This window comes from Rhinopithecus bieti, unplaced genomic scaffold (assembly GCF_001698545.2).
Source record: "Rhinopithecus bieti isolate Rb0 unplaced genomic scaffold, ASM169854v2 scaffold_3763, whole genome shotgun sequence".
In the NCBI taxonomy this organism is placed as follows: Eukaryota; Metazoa; Chordata; class Mammalia; order Primates; family Cercopithecidae; genus Rhinopithecus; species Rhinopithecus bieti.
The window spans coordinates 1,996,622-2,012,732 of NW_016804379.1; the positions used below are offsets into that span (position 1 = coordinate 1,996,622).

The window sequence follows — 16,111 nt, forward strand, 5'->3', positions numbered from 1 at the left end:
TTTTTTGAGACGGAGTCTCGCTCTGTCACCCAGGCTGCGGTGCGGTGGCACGATCTTGGCTCAATGCAACCTCCACCTCCTGGGTTCAAGCAATTCTCCTCCCTCAGTCTCCTGAGTAAGAACTACAGGCACACGCTGTCATGCCTGGCTAATTTTTGTAGTTTAGTAGAGACGGGGTTTCACCTTGTTGCTCAGGCTGGTCTCCAATTCCTGAGCTCAGGCGATTCGCCTGCCTTGGCCTCCCAAAGTGCTGGGATTACAGGAGTGAGCCACCACACCCGGCTGTTTTTTTTTTTCTTTATGAGCTCTTTCTTATTCATTCATTTCTGTTTCTTCCTTCACAGGTCTAATAACATAAAATGGATTTTAACTCTCTGTTATAATGATCTCTAAAATTGATCTATTCTTTAGTTATTATCATTAGTAATTACTATTCTTTTTTGACAGCTCACCCATGGTGATGGTGAATGCTGCCTCTTGTGATTAACTTCTACCAAGGATGCACCTCCACAGCAGAGTATGAGATAAGGAAGCAGAAGTGGCTCAATATGAAAAATATAAGTAATAGTAACCATCATTTATTGATTATGAGTTAGGAACTATTCTAAACAAAGTACCCATTTCATGTCACTTAATTCTCACACAACCCATTTCTCAAAGGAAAACTCTGTGGCACAGAGAGCTTAAGGAAACTGCTCATGGTTATACGTGTAGTAAAGAAAGGAACCAGAGTTCCAACGGAAGCATTCTTGTTCTAGAACCTGTGCATTCAAATTCTATGTCATGCTGCCTCCTGAAATGGCCATGGAGAAGTTGTGCGATACAGAGTGGTACACGCTCCAGGATTAAAGTATCGAAGGGATGTTTCTGAACCAGAAGAAAGGGAGAGCTGGGAGACAGAAAGAATAAGTGGTAGGATTGGCTGATGGGAGTGTATTGCCCTCCTGGGAAGGGGATGTTCAGAGAATCTGAATACAGCCAATTCGGCCATTCCATTTGGCGGAGTCTCGTCTCTCACAAGGATGCGAGGCTCCTGAGAACTGTCAGGTGCTAGAGAATAGCGGGTGTTGTTTCTATGCAGTTGCCAGCCCTAGTTCTTTTCCTATATAAAGGTCACATTGAATTCTCTTCTATGAGCAAATACTGTACTTAGCATTCGGTTAAGAGGATCTAAGTGTATGTGTGGAGGTAGTCTATGTCCATTAACTTTGCCAGGGTAAGAAGATGGCTTTGTGGGCATCTATCTTATCTCCCTGAGTAGAGCAGGGGGCTGGTTTTATATGCTAGGCACATATTAAATACTTGTTGGTTGACTGAAGAAAGCAGAAGAGTTTCTGTGACAAGATTGAGGGGTGTGATGTGGTCAAGGAACAAAATAGGAAATAGATTCTGTTGACAGCCAAGGAAAACACCATCCCCCGGTCCCTGCAGGCAACAATTAGCACTTTTCCCTGACTGTTGAGCAGCAGCTCTATACCCTCACTAGGGCTGCCTCTATCTGAGGACTTGCCAGCAGCTCTGCCATTTGCTAGCTGTCACATCTAGATAGAGCAAAGGGTTTAACCTTCTGGAACCTCAATTATGTCACCAGTAAAATAGGGAAAATACAAATGTCTATCATTAAAGAGAGTATGAAAATAAATGAGAGACTATCTGTAAAATACCTGTATGGTGCCTGTACCATTGAGATGTACTTAATATAACATGAGATTAACAGTAATTGAGAACACTCAATAGAGTGACTCATTTTTCATTCACTGATGGTTGACTTAACATCCCTTTAATCTTGAGTGAGCAGGTAATTAGACACTCCATCGTCTAAAGGAATGACTTAGTGGGTTGGTTCTCTTTGATTCAAAAGTGAGAATTGTTACTATCAGATAGAATGTGCTTGAGTTTGGGGGACCAACGGTGCATGGGCCATTTAGGTTCTGCCAGTGGCAGAAGTCCCTTAATGTGTAGTCTGTGGCCAGGGTGATAGACAAGAACAGAATCAGTGTAAAGGTCATGGAGAGGCTTGAGAGTGGTCACCCTGAGGACAAAGCTCCAGGGAAAATGCCCTGGTCCAGGCAAGGACAGAAGAGGTGAGGTAAAGATAGGTGGCAGTTACCATGACGACACCAGGCACATGAGGAATGATATCTAGATGGGCTGTCTGCTATAGCTGGGAGCTGGGCAGATGGCAATAGAGGGCTCCATTCAAGCAAATAACCTTTTGATGAAGGGTGACTTGTTAGTAATGATGACAAATGTGTTTTCTTTTCTTTTCTTTCTTTCTTTCTTTTTTTTTTTTTTTTTTTTTTGGAAATGGAGTCTTGCTCTGTCACCCAGGTTGGAGTGCAGTGGTGCAATCTCAGCTCACTGCAGCCTCTACCTCCCAGGTTCAAGCGATTCTCCTGCCTCAGCCTCCCGAGTAGCTGGGACTACAGGCGTGCACCACCACAGTCGGCTAATTTTTTGTATTTTTAGTAGAGGCAAGGTTTTACCATGTTGGCCAGCCTGGTCTTGAACTCCTGACCTCAGGTTGTCCCTCTACCTCGGCCTCGCAAAGTGCTGGGATTACAGGCACCAGCCACTGTGCCTGGCCAGCGACAGTTTTCTGATAGATGAAGGTGGTGGAAAGACCACCAGTCACATGGAGGGTCATTTGATAAGTCCTGGCCACTTTGGAATCACCTTCTGGAACAACATCAGTGACTCAGGAAGCCAGCATTTGAATGAATTTTCAGGGGCTTCTGGCACTGGCGTCACCATGAGGAAAATATGCAAATACCAGAGGGGTAACCTGTCTTTTGACATCTTCCTGTCTCTCTCACTCCCAATATCCAATAATACCTGATATAGAAGCTCACCCCAGGCGCTCACATGGCCCTCACTGCACAGTGCACATTCCGGGAGGGTGGCTGACTTTCACCTTATGAAATACTGCATACTGAAGTATGAACAACCCAAATGCTTCACTGTTCCCCAGGAGCGATTTGCATTTTGAAAGAGAAGTGTGTTAATCCAGTTAGAATTTGACTGGATAGTGGAGTCTTCCAGCTGGGGGGTCTTCAGCAGGACATTTGCCTTCTTTATGCTGCACCATCATCATGGGAACACTCAGAAAGAACTTGCTCACCCTTCTGCCACCAAATCTACCAGCCCACTTGCATCTTTAGCCACATCCTGTTACAGTGGGTGGACAGCCTGGGATCCCTTCTAAGGTCTGTCCTCCCATAGCACCATACCCCCAGCCCCATTTGCCCTACAAGGACATCATTTCTGTCCGCATTGTCTCTTGGCTCATTCTGATCATCAACAAACAGTGTAAATGTATTTTTAAAATCATCATACACATATTTTGGAAAAAAGGGCATAAACTCCTCTTGACCCTATAGCCTCCTTTAGCTGCTACAGTCCCCCTGCTCTCTCCGCTTTCCAGCAAACACTGTCTGCTTCCTCTTGTCCCATCAGCTCTTGAACTCACTCCTTTCAGGATCTATCCCCACCACTCCACTGCATCCACTCATGCCAAGGTCACCTCCGTGTGGCCACATCCAGTGACCATATCTCTGCCCTCAGCTCCCTGGTTGAGCATGTCAGCAGCATTTGAGTAGCTGACCTCCTTTGCTTTCAAGAAACTTTTTCTGCCCTTGGTTCTCTTCCTATCTCCCTAGCCAGATTTTCCTACTTCTCCCTTACTGATTCCTCCTAATTTCCTCCATCATGAAGCACAGGAGTGTCCCAGGGTTCATTCAGTCCCACATGTCTTTCCTATCTTCATGCACTTCTTTGGTGATCCTCAACATCCTCTGACCTTAAATGATGGAGAGCCGGTGACTCTCAAAGTTGTATCTCCATTACGTGCCTCTGTGGCACTCCAGACTCACATAATTGCCTCACTGCCACCTCCACCAGGGTGCCTAAGGAGCATCTCAAACTTTGCAAGTCCTCAAACAAACTCCTGATCTGCCCCCTGAAACTTCTTCCTTCCCTAACTGTTGTCATTTCAGTAAATGACAATTCTATTCTTCCAGTTGCTCAGGCCAAATCCTTCTACCTATTCCTGACTCCTGTTTTCCTCTAACATGCCAAATCTAGCCTGCAGTCAAATCCCATTGGTCCTACCTTCTAAATACATTCCAATTTGGATCACTTCTCACCACCTCCACCACCATCACCTGTGTCTAAGACGTTAGCCCTCATCTGGACTATTGAAGTCAACTCTTGCATGATTTCCCTGCTTCCATTCTTGTTCCCCACCACACTCTGATCTGTTCACCCCACATCAGCCAGAATGATCTTTTAAAAATGTATGTCAGGCCAGGCATGGTGGCTCATGCCTGCAATCCCAGCACTTTGGGAGGCCAAGGTGGGCAGATCACCTGAGGTCAGGAGTTCAAGACCAGCCTGGCCAACATGGCGAAAACTCATCTCTATGAAAAATACAAAATTAGCTGGGCATGGTGGTGCATGCCTGTAATCCCAGCTACTCAGGAGGCTGAGGCAGGAGAATCACTTGAACCTGGCAGGAGGAGGCGATTCAAGATCGGACCACTGCACTCCAGCCTGGGCAACAGAGCGAGACTCTGTCTCAAAAAAAAAAAAAAAAAAAAAAAAAAAAAGTACATCAAATATATTTCCTCTGCCTAAATCTCTCCAGGGCATTTTCACTTCATTCAGAGCAAAATACAAAGTCCTAAATAAGGGCTACATTGCTCTATGCAATCCGAGACCCTCCACCCCCCGCAATTTTTCCACTTCATCTCTCCTCCTCACTCACTTCCCTACCACTACACCAGTTCCCTTGCTGTTCCTTGTGCATGGACTAAGCTGACTCCTGCCTCCCTGCCTGACCCTTGGTTAGCCTCTGCCTAGAAAGTTCTCACCACTGGGATCCAGATGACTCTCTGTGCCAAGCATCTATTCTGTATAACAAACCACCCTGAAACTCAGTGCTTAAAACAATAACAATTTTTATTTTACTCTTGAGTCTTCAATTTGGGCAGGGATCTGCAGGGCAGCTCAGCTCTGCACCCCGTGGCATCAGATCCAACAGCTGGGTGGCTGGGTTTGCTCACTGCCATATCTGGGAGTTGAAGTTGGCTGTCCCAAAGGACCTCAGTTGGTGTCCCAGAAAGACACTTGTCTTTCCATGTGGCTGCTTACCTTCCTTCAGAATGTTGATGGTTTTCCAGGGTGAGCATTGCAAGGGACCAGGTGAAATGAATGGCCTCTTATGAGTTGGCCTCAGTGTCACATAGGATCCCTTACACTGGAGTCACAGGCACACCTGGGCTCACAGACCCCACCTCCTGAGGGAAGAGAGGCAATATCACGTGGCAAGAGTATGTGTGATAAAAGATGCTAGTGTGGCCACATTCTTTTCCCTTACTTTGTTCCGATAAACTTATATGAAATAAACTCCTGTGAGAATAGGGCCCATCTCTTTACCTTGATATAATCTTATTCATAAAATTCTTCACCACATACAAATGTTCCATAAATACTTGTTAAATAAGAGAATACATCATCATCACAAGCAAAATGATGGCAGGTAATGTTTATGGAGAGTTTTCTATGTGCCAGGGGCTAATAAAAATACTTACCCATAGTATCTCCATTAATTTCCCCAATAACTCAAGGAAATAAGTGTTAGAGCTCCTGTTTTATTGAGGAGAAAACTGAGGCTCAGAGAAGTTGACACAGCTGGTAAGAGGTAAGGCTGAGTGAGGTTCAGGGCCAGGCAATTCATGATGCTGTGGGGTGGAGTTAGGTGGACCGAGGCACATGTGTTTGTCCTCATCACAGTCTTGGAGGAGAAGCTGGTTGCCAGGGCCAAGGTGGCCAAGGTGGCCGTAGCTGTGGCTGGAGGTGCAAGGACAGCCCTGGGCATTCCCTCAGTGGTCCAGTGGGCAGTGAGTGGGTATGTCTGTCCATGTCCTTTACTTTTCCCTTCCACTGCCTATTTTCTTTCCAGTCAGGGTGACCGTCAATGCCATCTCTGTGGAAACTTCGCAGAATGTTCTCCGGGCTTTGCACGGAAAGAGTGTCACCCTGCCCTGCACCTACCACACTTCCACCTCCAGTCGAGAGGGACTTATTCAGTGGGATAAGCTTCTCATCACTCATACGGTAAGCATGCTTTACAAGTTCAGACATCGTGGGAATGATTATCACCTGACCAGGACCTCTTAGAAGGCAAGCGCTATGAAGTCTTTCCGTAAATGATAGAATAAACACTAGCACCCAGGCTGGGGTGGGCGGGGAGGGAGCAGTGAATGTTGGACTCATGGAGGGCCAGAGTATGTCACCTTTATTTTGAAAATGTCACCTGCCCCTAGAATACCTTTCTGGTGGCCAATCTCAAATTACCTAAATTGTATCATGTGAGTCAGTCACTCTTTTTGATTAGCATAGCCCTTGCTCTGAGGCCAAATTTTATTTTATGGGTTTTATTTTCCTGTTTGGATTCTTTTGGGAAGTGTGGAGGAGTTTTGTTTTATTTTCTATTTCTATTTTTAAATAGATAATATAATCTCATAATTTGAAAATCAAAACCTCATAAAAAGTGTGCATTGAGAAGGCTCATTCCCATCCCTGCTTCTTCTGTCTCACCCACCCTGTTCCCACACCCTCATCCTCTATCCTCCGCTCTCCTCCATTCCCAGGCAGGGCATATACAAGCATGAATATATGTTTTTATGGATGCATTTGCATATATGAATATGTATATTTACATGTACTACACACATACTGTTTTGCATTCGACTCAATACATCTTGGGGTCTTTGTGTATATGAGTATATTTATCTATCTCATTTTTCAACATTGCATAAGGCATTTCAATTTATGAAGGTACTATATGTATCATGAATGGACATTTGGTTTGTTTCTTATATTTTGCTGCTACAAATAATGCTGCATAAATATAAATACCCTTATATGTACCTCTCTCTATATATACATATGTATAATAAATTATTAAAACTCTGGGTCAAAGGGTATGTGAATTAAACATTTTGATAAATAACATCAAATTGTTCTCATTAAATGTCTCCCAATCTTTATTTTCACCACCAACAGTGAGGGCACCTATTTCTCCAACACAGAGCATTCTCAAAGTGTTTGCTATTTGCCAGTCTGAGAAGTGAAAAAGCATCTCATTCATCATCAAATTAGCATTTCTTTAATTTTAGGAAGTAGAGCATCTATTCATAAGTTTAAAAGTGATGTCTCCTTTTAAAACGCAAACATGCCTGGCAGAGATAAGCATTAGGTCCCCAACCTTAGAGTGGGAAGACTTAGCTCTTTCCCTAACAGGAAATAAGGGGTGGCCTAGAACACTCAAGGCCTCAAGCAGCAGGATGGATGGGGAAAGAGAGCAAGTCTTGGTCAGATGCATCAAGGGACCATGATGGGCCACAGCCACCTGTCCCGACTGCACCCAGAGTACCAGGGTAAAATCCCAGAGAGGAGAGCTGCTGCCTTTAGCTTATAGGAGCAAAAGGGCACCTTCTCTTGCCATCACATGTATTTAGCAGGCCAGACATGAGGTCTCTGCCTGACAGTTTTCTGGGTGTTAAGGTAGACACTAAAGTTATTTTATTGACTGCTGGGTCGCTTACTTCCAGAAGGATTTCAGGCAATTGCCTTGAGATGCTACAAGAGTACAGAGAAAGGGTTTAAATACAGCCCCTCAAGGAGATTATTGTGACAGGTCCTAGCAGGTCTTCTAGCTTGGGGGAGATCCAGGGAGGAAGCCTTAGGATATCTATGATGGGAGGAGGGTTAGTGGGCAGAGGGTCTGGTCAGAGCCAGTCAGGGTCAGAAAAGAGCAGAGCTGGGAAAGACCAGTATCTGTGGACTGATCCACAGCCTGAGACACCTTTGCATCTCCCATCTTGTTTCTCCCTCACTTCTCAGCTAAGCTTCCTGAAAGAGCTGTCTGCCTCAACCAGGTCTGTTGCCTGTGGTTGGGCAGATTGCACCCTGCACAGGGGATGTGCTTCATTAGCCAAGCCATGTATTCCAGCACAGGTTGTAGAGCCCCTTATTCTAATTTGCACAAAGCATACTGCATGCACAGACGTCAGACTTGATGTCGGGTCTCCACGTTCTCTCTGTCCATCATGGTCTCACTTCTATACCTAATGCTCTACAGAAATCAACAGCAACCTCTCTTTTTGCTCAATTCAGTACACTTCATTCGGTCATCTTACTTCATCTCTCATTAGCATTTCACACCGGCAGCCACTTTCCAACCTTAGAGTCTTCTCGTCTTGACTTTCTGGCAGTCTTGTCTTGGCTTTTCCTCTTAGCTCTCTGACCTCTCCTTGACCCTTTGAATGAAGTAACTTGGAGACTTGCCATTTCTCTACTTATTTATCCCGGGTGGCTTAATCTAGCCCATGTCTCAGTGAACATCGACATGTCATTGGCTCCCAAACCTTCATCCCCATTTGCACTAAACTGACCCATCTGGCTCTTACTGACTCCTCCACCTAGATGGATCTGCCACCGACACTCCAGACACCCCACATGTAAAAAGAACACATCGTTTATTCGTAAAACATTCCCTTCCTTTGTGTTTCCTCTCTTGGAAATGACATCATCAAATATCCAAGCCAAAAAACTCTCACCCTGGAGGTCTGCCGTTCCCTAACCTTGTCCATCGGATCCTCTCTTAGTTTCATGGTCTCACTGGTGCCCCCCGTTTCATACTCCTCAAATTCATTTTATTCTTTCCATCTGCATTGCCGCAATCTTATCTGAGGACCCATCAGTTTTTACCTGAATTGTTAAACTGATTTCTTAAATGGTCCCTTTTCTCCTTCCAAGTCACTTTCCATCCCGTGGTGAGAGCTGACTTCCTAAATACATGGCTCTCTAGTACTTCAGGGTAGATGCAAACTGTTTAGTCTGATATACATGGTGTCTGACACCTGGCATTGTAGAATCTCCGGACTTCAGGCTCTGGAGCCAGAATGCCCGGTTTAAACCTCAGCCCTGTCATTTACTTAAACATGTGAACTTGGGGGAGGCATTTAACTTCTTGGTGCCTTGGCTTCCTCATTTGTAAAATGAGTATAATCATATACCTACTTCGCGGGTGTTGTGAAGATTCCATGAGATAATATACACCAAGTGCATAGACTAGTACCTAGCACATAGCATACACTCAGTAAATAGCAGCTATAATCTTTATTGCCACCTGCCCAAGCTCACCCTCTTACCAGTCCCTCACTCACACACCTACTTCCATTCATACTGAACGACTGGGGTTGATATGTTGCTTCCCACATCTAGTTCTTTCTCTGTGGTTCTTCCTTTGCCTGAAATGCCCAACCCTACTCCAACACTTACTCTCCCAATACCCCAGCCCTTTGCCTGGCTAAATTCTTAGTTGTTTTTAGGATTCAAGGCAACTGTCACCTATCTGAGGAGGCCTCCCCTGACTTCCCAGTCTGGAAGTGATACTTTCTTCTGGGGTCCTAGAGATAATCATAAGATGTTGTAACATTTGGTTGCCTATCACTTCCATTACTCTTTGAGTGCAGAATTTGTGAATTATCATCTTTGAATGTCAGACACCTAGTAGATGCTCAGTTATAATATGGCTGGCACTTCTAGAAACTTAACATGTCACACAATGCCCTGTCTGCTTTGTATATACTACTACTTTAATTCTCACTGCAGTCCTGTGAGGCAGGTGTTATTGTCATCATCTCCATTTTGTAGAAGAGTTAACAGAATCACAGGTCAAGCATTTTGCTCAAGGTCATCCAATTAGTACATGGCAGAATGCGGATTTGAATTGAAGCAGTCTGGCTTGAAAGTCTGTGATTTTAGCCATTACCACATACAATTTGATAAATGATGAGTTTATCAATCAATCAGTACATTCCAAAGGCAAGAGTCAAGTAAATAAAGTGGGTTTGGCAGCCAAGGCTGGTTGCCCAGCAAGACACCTGGTACATGGAAGTGGTCAGTAAATACTGGTAGACTGAATGAATGAGGATAGGCTATGGAGAAAATGGAATGGATAAGAGAGATGCTGGAGATTACAAGAGGTGAAAGCGCTGGGATCCCGGATGGACCCATTTACCCACATGTGTACTGCGGTATGAACTGCCTAACTTCTTTCAATATTTTCATTTTAAAAATAAATTTAAAAAAATATATATAATAAAAGAAATTCACAAATTAGTAGCATGTATGCGAGCTATTTGTTCTGAGGGGTTGACATGTCTGTGCTTCTGGGTCGTGGAAACTGGGGGATGAGGGTAGTCAGGGCAGGCTGGAAGCACCAGGTAAGGGCCTTTGGGTGAAGACCTAGTGCCATTTCTTCTCTCTCCCAGGAAAGGGTGGTCATCTGGCAGTTTTCAAACAAAGACTACATCTATGGTGAGCTTTATAAGAATCGGGTGAACATATCCAGCAATGTTGAGCAGTCCGATGCTTCCATCACCATCGATCAGCTGACCATGGCTGACAACGGCACCTACGAGTGCTCCGTCTCGCTGATGTCAGACCTGGACGGCACCACCAAGTCACGCGTCCGCCTCTTGGTCCTCGGTGAGTGTCTCCAGTCTTTCAGGAGTTGCAGGAAGAGGGTGGGGTGGTAGCAGCACAGGGAGAAGAGCCCTGGTGATGAGACAAAGCCAGAGGCAGCAACAAGGAACTAAGATTCCTCCCCTCGTCCAGGCTATCTCCAGCAGAGGGACCGTTCCTCCCTTTGCAACTAAACACTATTCTGAGTTCTCCGCCAATGGCCAACAGTTCTTGACGACAGAGAAGGCTGATTTGGAGTGGTCCCTTGCTCTGTCAGTGGCCTTTCCCCCACACCAACTCCTCTTTTTCATGCCATACTTATTACAAAGATAAAGGAAAATCTTAAATCCTATTGCAAGACTCATTGTGCCTTAATTGGATTCACATCGTGATTCTCTTATATCTTTCCCTGCCATAACTTTGGCTACCCAGCAGAAATTCTTCATGCCACCATCTGCTCACCATTATCCCTCAACACATACTCCATCAATCAGGTTCTACTCCCTTTGAAATGTGTCCCGAGATAACATTCTTTTCATAGGAATGACTTATTATTGGAATTCATAGTTTGGGAAGGATCTGAAAGATCATCTACTTTAATATCCTCATTTTGTAGATGAGGCCCAGAGAAAGGAAGCAACTGACTCAAAGTCAAATTGTTATTGGAAAATAACTGTTATTTAATGAGCACTTAGTCTATGTCCAATATAAGAAATGGCACCACTGCTGAGAGGTAGCAATGCTTTAAACCAAAACAAAGATCTTTTTTCCTTCTTCCTTTTACATACTTGATTGCATTTTATTTTTAATTAATATGTTTAATTTAAATTAAATTTATTTTAAAATTTAGTTTAATTAATAATTAAGATATTTTAATTGCCATAAGGTGGTTGCCTGACATTTTGAAAGCATTATAGTGAGTCAAACTATACAACTGTGCAAACTAGCATTGTATAAAGAATAACTAAGATCTCCTTCCACCCTACCCCCTAGAGAGGTAGCCAATGGCAACACAGGTAGGTATTCCATATTTTCCTCATGTCCTTTCAACACACACACATTCTTGCATACTTTTTTCTTTTCCTTTCTTTCCTTTAAAAAAATGGAATCAGGCTGGGTGCGGTGGCTCAAGCCTGTAATCCCAGCACTTTGGGAGGCCAAGCAAGCAACGGGACCGGATCACAAGGTCAGCGAGATCCCCGACGACCTGAATCCTGGCTAACCGGTGAAAACCTCCCCTCCCCCCGTCTCCTCACTAATCTAATCCACCAAAAAACTAGCTGCGGCGAGTGGGCGGGCCCCCCCCGCCCCTGCTCCGCTCCCCGCTCGCCTTCGCGCGCCCGGCTCGACCGGCAGCCGCGCGAACGGCCGTAAAACCCCGGGAGGCGGGAGCTGCAGTCGACTCGAGACTCCCGGCCACTGCCTCTCCCACGCCCTGGGCCACACCAGCAGACCACTCCTGTCCTCCACAAAACAAAAACAAAAAAAAACAACCGCGACTCATGATTTACCTCAAAGATCCCAACTCCGCCCGTTTGTTGCCATGTTTCATGCACATTTATCCAGACGGGCACATGCAGATCTACTGATTAACAGCATACATTCCATCACCGTGGAGGTACCATGATTTATTCAAGTGTTCCATACTGATGAATATTCAGGCCGTTAACATTTTTTTTTGTATGAACAATACTACAATAGACACCCCCCATACACACATGTACATATGTATGTTAGGGGTCTCTTAAAGAACTCTCATTTCTTTTGGGCAATGGAAGTATTAATGCACACTTCCCCGAAATCCTCCACATAAGCATTATGTAAATGCTGATCCCCTGACTCCCAACCAGAGCCAGAAAGATACAAATTTAACCTGAGATTATGGAACTCGGTGAAACCAATGTTTTACTTTTTTAAAACAGAAGAAGGGTCGGGTGCGGTGGCTCACACCTGTAATCCCAGCACTTTAGGAGGCCGAGGCAGAGATCAGCCTGAGCAACATAGCCAGACCTCCTTTCTACAAAAAAAATAAAATAAAATAAATTGAGGTGAGGATTTCTTGAGTTGGGGAGGTCGAGGCTGCAATGAGCTGTGATCCAGCCACTGCTCTCCCACCTGGCTGACAGAGACCGGCCTCAAAACAAACAAGCGAGCAAGCAGGCAAGCAAACAAAAAACATAGAGAAGAGACAGCCCATTTTTTAATGCACTCTAATAAACAAGTTTAAATTATATACATATAAACATACGTAAATTAAAACATATATAAACACACACACACACGATTTCTTTCCTAATGGCTTTGCAGCTAGGCTATTTTAAGGCAGCCGGCCCACTCGGGCTGGATGATCTCAGTAAACCGAGGTGAGCAGGAAGCTCCGAGCCGGGCAGCCCCTCAGCCCGCGCCTCGGGGCAGCACGCGTGGTCTCAGTCTCGGTCTCAGCTGGGAAAACTGGGGCTCTGGGACCCGGGACCCGGTGCCGCCGAGCGAGATCGGCGGTCTCCCCGGCCTCTGGCGCCCCCTGATGTCTGTAGCGGGTCGCAGGCCTCGGAGAGGCCTTGGCACCGGACTGGTTCCCTTTCCCCTCTCTCGCTATCACTGCTCCTCTAGTAAATATTCAGGTAACATCTGCATTTTGCTGGGGAGGTAAGACTGAGACTGCACCGAGTCCCTCGTAGTCTCACGGTCCCCACATGTGTGGAAGGACGATTTGATCTGTTAAAGATCTGTTTGATCGGAGGTCCTACCTGTTTTCCATGGTGGAAGGCTGAGGAGAGAGACCTTAGTGAGGGATCTGGACAGACCTTAGTGAGGGAGGGATCTGCTTAGTGAGCAGCGGTTCCCGGGTGAGGCCAGAGGGTTTAGGGGCTGAGAACTGACACATTCCGCCCTAAGGTTGATCTCTCTGGGAGTGGCTGGTCACTTCTTTGCCATTGTCTGTACCTCTGCCTCTGGAGAGAATTAAGGATTTGCTTTCAGCAGTTTTCCCTTAGCAAATGGTGGTTTCAGCAAAGCCGTAACAGTTTTTGGATGCATTCAGATGCCTTTGAGTGCTCTGTAGATGCCAGTAGGCGTCAGTTACTTTTACTTTTCTTCCTTTTTTGTCTTTTATCCCACCGAAACCCGGTTGTAGAAAGGCTCTACTGTCAGTCATGCACACTTTGGTGTGACTTTGGGGACACTTGGGACTCCTCAGGTGGGACTGGTGTTTTGCCTGCTCTCCAGTTGTGGAATAAAGCCTTTGCTTCCTATTCAAGGCACTCCTGGGAAAAGGCTGAATGGTTTGGATGCGTGGAGAGGGATACTCCCGCACCGCTGAAAAGCTCGAGAAAGCTTGGCTCAGCAAGCCCATCCTAGGGGTCCTCTGGGAAGTGGTGTTCACCTTCTCTTGTTCCCCTGGGACCTGCTTGTTGGCTGCTGGTAAGAGTGGTCCTTAGGCTGCAGCCTCCCCCTCCCCACACTGCTCCAGTCCCAGGGTCTGGTCCAGGATAAATGAGGCCTGGCCTTGAACTTGGGACCTCTTATGTTTAGGAACCATTCAAGGGAAAGTGACAATCAGGGAGGGTCTCTAATTTCCCTCATGCTCGCCCCACACCTGGCCAGCCCTCACTACGGCAGCAGAAGATATTGGGCACACCCAGCAATAGCCTGGCTGTTTCCAAGAGGAAATACTGTGGCTGCTGGGCTAGAGGGGAGTGGTGTGTGTGGAAGGGTTTCTCTCAGCAGCTGCCGGGTGGGGCTGAGATCAGAATGCACTCCTGATGCTCAGTGACCATGCACCTGGATTATAGAGTGGGCAGCACTGTTCATTGGGCAAGCAAGCCGTCCAAGGGCATGTGAAAAGAAAGACTCAGAGGGGACAGGCTTGCCACCTAGGGATTCCAGGAGCAACCCTCTCCACGGTGTGTCCTCCCCTTCTCACCTCCAAGGACACAACCTGAAGTCTCAAGCGTGCTTCATGCTGCTTCTTGCCTCTGAGCCTTTGCACATGCTCTGCGCTCTACCTGGAGTACCATCACCTCTTTCTCCGACCACCACTCCCACCTCCACCACTGGCCCTGTTTACTGTCATGCTTCCTTTAGGCCACAGCTGATCTTGAGATTGGGACTGTGTTTAGGCCTTATCCGCCCCAGCAGCCTTGCCTCCTGCCTGGTCATTGTTCAGCTACTTGTCTTTTGCCCCCACTACATTCCTTGACCCACTCACTGTGTCCTCCAAGTGCCCAGCACTGTCAGACACACAGTAGGCACCCAGTGAGGTTTGTAGAATGAACCCAGCTCCACAATGCTATCTTGACAATGCTGAGTGAAAGGTGTAGGGTTAAGCTTCCCAGAAATCCAGGGAATTGAGTTGGGGTTGTGAGATGAGGGTGGCTGCCGTTCTGGGTAACCTCCAGTCTATGGGCTTCCCTCTCCTATCTCTGCGCTCTCTGCCTGCTCGAGTTCCCTCAGTCCTCATCCTTCACCCTGCACATAACTTTACCACTGCCTGTGGGTCCTCCCGTCATCCTGTGCTCATGGCAACTGCCCGTTATCAGCAAAGCACAGGAAGAGGATGGTGCCGAACCCAGAGAGAACATTACTAAGAAGTTAGAGTGGAAGGCTTCAGAGATCACTTAGTCCACGGGTAGACAAACTAGGACCAAATCCAGCCCACAGACTGTTTTTACATTTCTAACATACTATTTAAAGAGAAAAAGCAGCAGCAACAAAGGCAATATGTAGTCTGCAAGGCCCAAAATATTGCCACCTGGCCCAGTACAGAACAGGTTTGTTGTCCACTAATTTTATAGAATGGAACACTGAGGTCGAGGGGAATTGAGGATTTTCCCAAAATGGCACAGATGAATCAGTGGCAGAAGGAGTTCATATAGGCTGGTGGAGAGTGCACAGGATCTGGAGTTAGAAGAGCTGTGTTCTAGTCCCATCTCTGCCAGGATCCATGAGCAAGTGTCCTCTCTGGGCCTCAATGTCCCCATCTTTCTTTCTTTCTTTATCTTTTTTCTTTTCTTTTCTTTTTTTTGAGATGGAATTTTGCTCTTGTTGTCCAAGCTGGAGTGCTATGGCATGATCTCAGCTCACTGCAACCTCCAGCTCCCAGATTCAAGCAATTCTCCTGCTTCAGCCTCCTGAGTAACTGGGATTATAGGTGCGTGCCACCATGGCCAGCTAATGTTTTGTATTTTTAGTAGAGATGGGGTTTCACCATGTTGACCAGGCTGGTCTCGAACTCCTGACCTCAGGGGATCCACCTACCTCGGCCTCCCAAAGTTCTAGTATTACAGGCGTGAGCCACCTCGCCTGGCTGGAACATCCCCATCTTTCTAACAGCCATGTTCCGCTATCTTTAAAATCCCAGGACTGTAAACTAGAGCACACATGAAACCATGCCTTGGAAAGCTACTGCAGGCACACGATGCTTCCCAGCATATGTACCACTCTTCTGTGATGGTGACAGACCACTGAGGGCATATTGGGGTAAACTGGTTTTACAGCGTTCCATCTCACTACTCAACTACGGAGTTTTCTGCCTGTGAACAAACAAGGCAGTATGTGTGCGTGGGGGTTGGCGGGG

At 46.2% G+C, this 16,111-nt stretch overlaps 1 protein-coding gene and 1 long non-coding RNA gene across 2 annotated transcripts in view; one reads left to right on the forward strand and one right to left on the reverse strand.

The window, feature by feature from the left end:
• Positions 1 to 16,111, forward strand: part of GPA33 (glycoprotein A33) — a 42,662-nt gene that overhangs the window by 10,775 nt on the left and 15,776 nt on the right. The window contains exons 2-3 of the mRNA XM_017867614.1: positions 5,963 to 6,117; positions 10,344 to 10,560. Of these exons, the coding sequence (XP_017723103.1) occupies positions 5,963 to 6,117; positions 10,344 to 10,560 (372 nt within the window). The remainder of the gene's footprint in view (positions 1 to 5,962; positions 6,118 to 10,343; positions 10,561 to 16,111) is intronic.
• The window catches only part of LOC108526749 (uncharacterized), a 21,642-nt gene continuing 16,069 nt past the window's right edge, over positions 10,539 to 16,111 (reverse strand). Inside the window, exon 3 of the long non-coding RNA XR_001884597.1 lies at positions 10,539 to 10,629. This is a non-coding gene — a long non-coding RNA (uncharacterized LOC108526749). The remainder of the gene's footprint in view (positions 10,630 to 16,111) is intronic.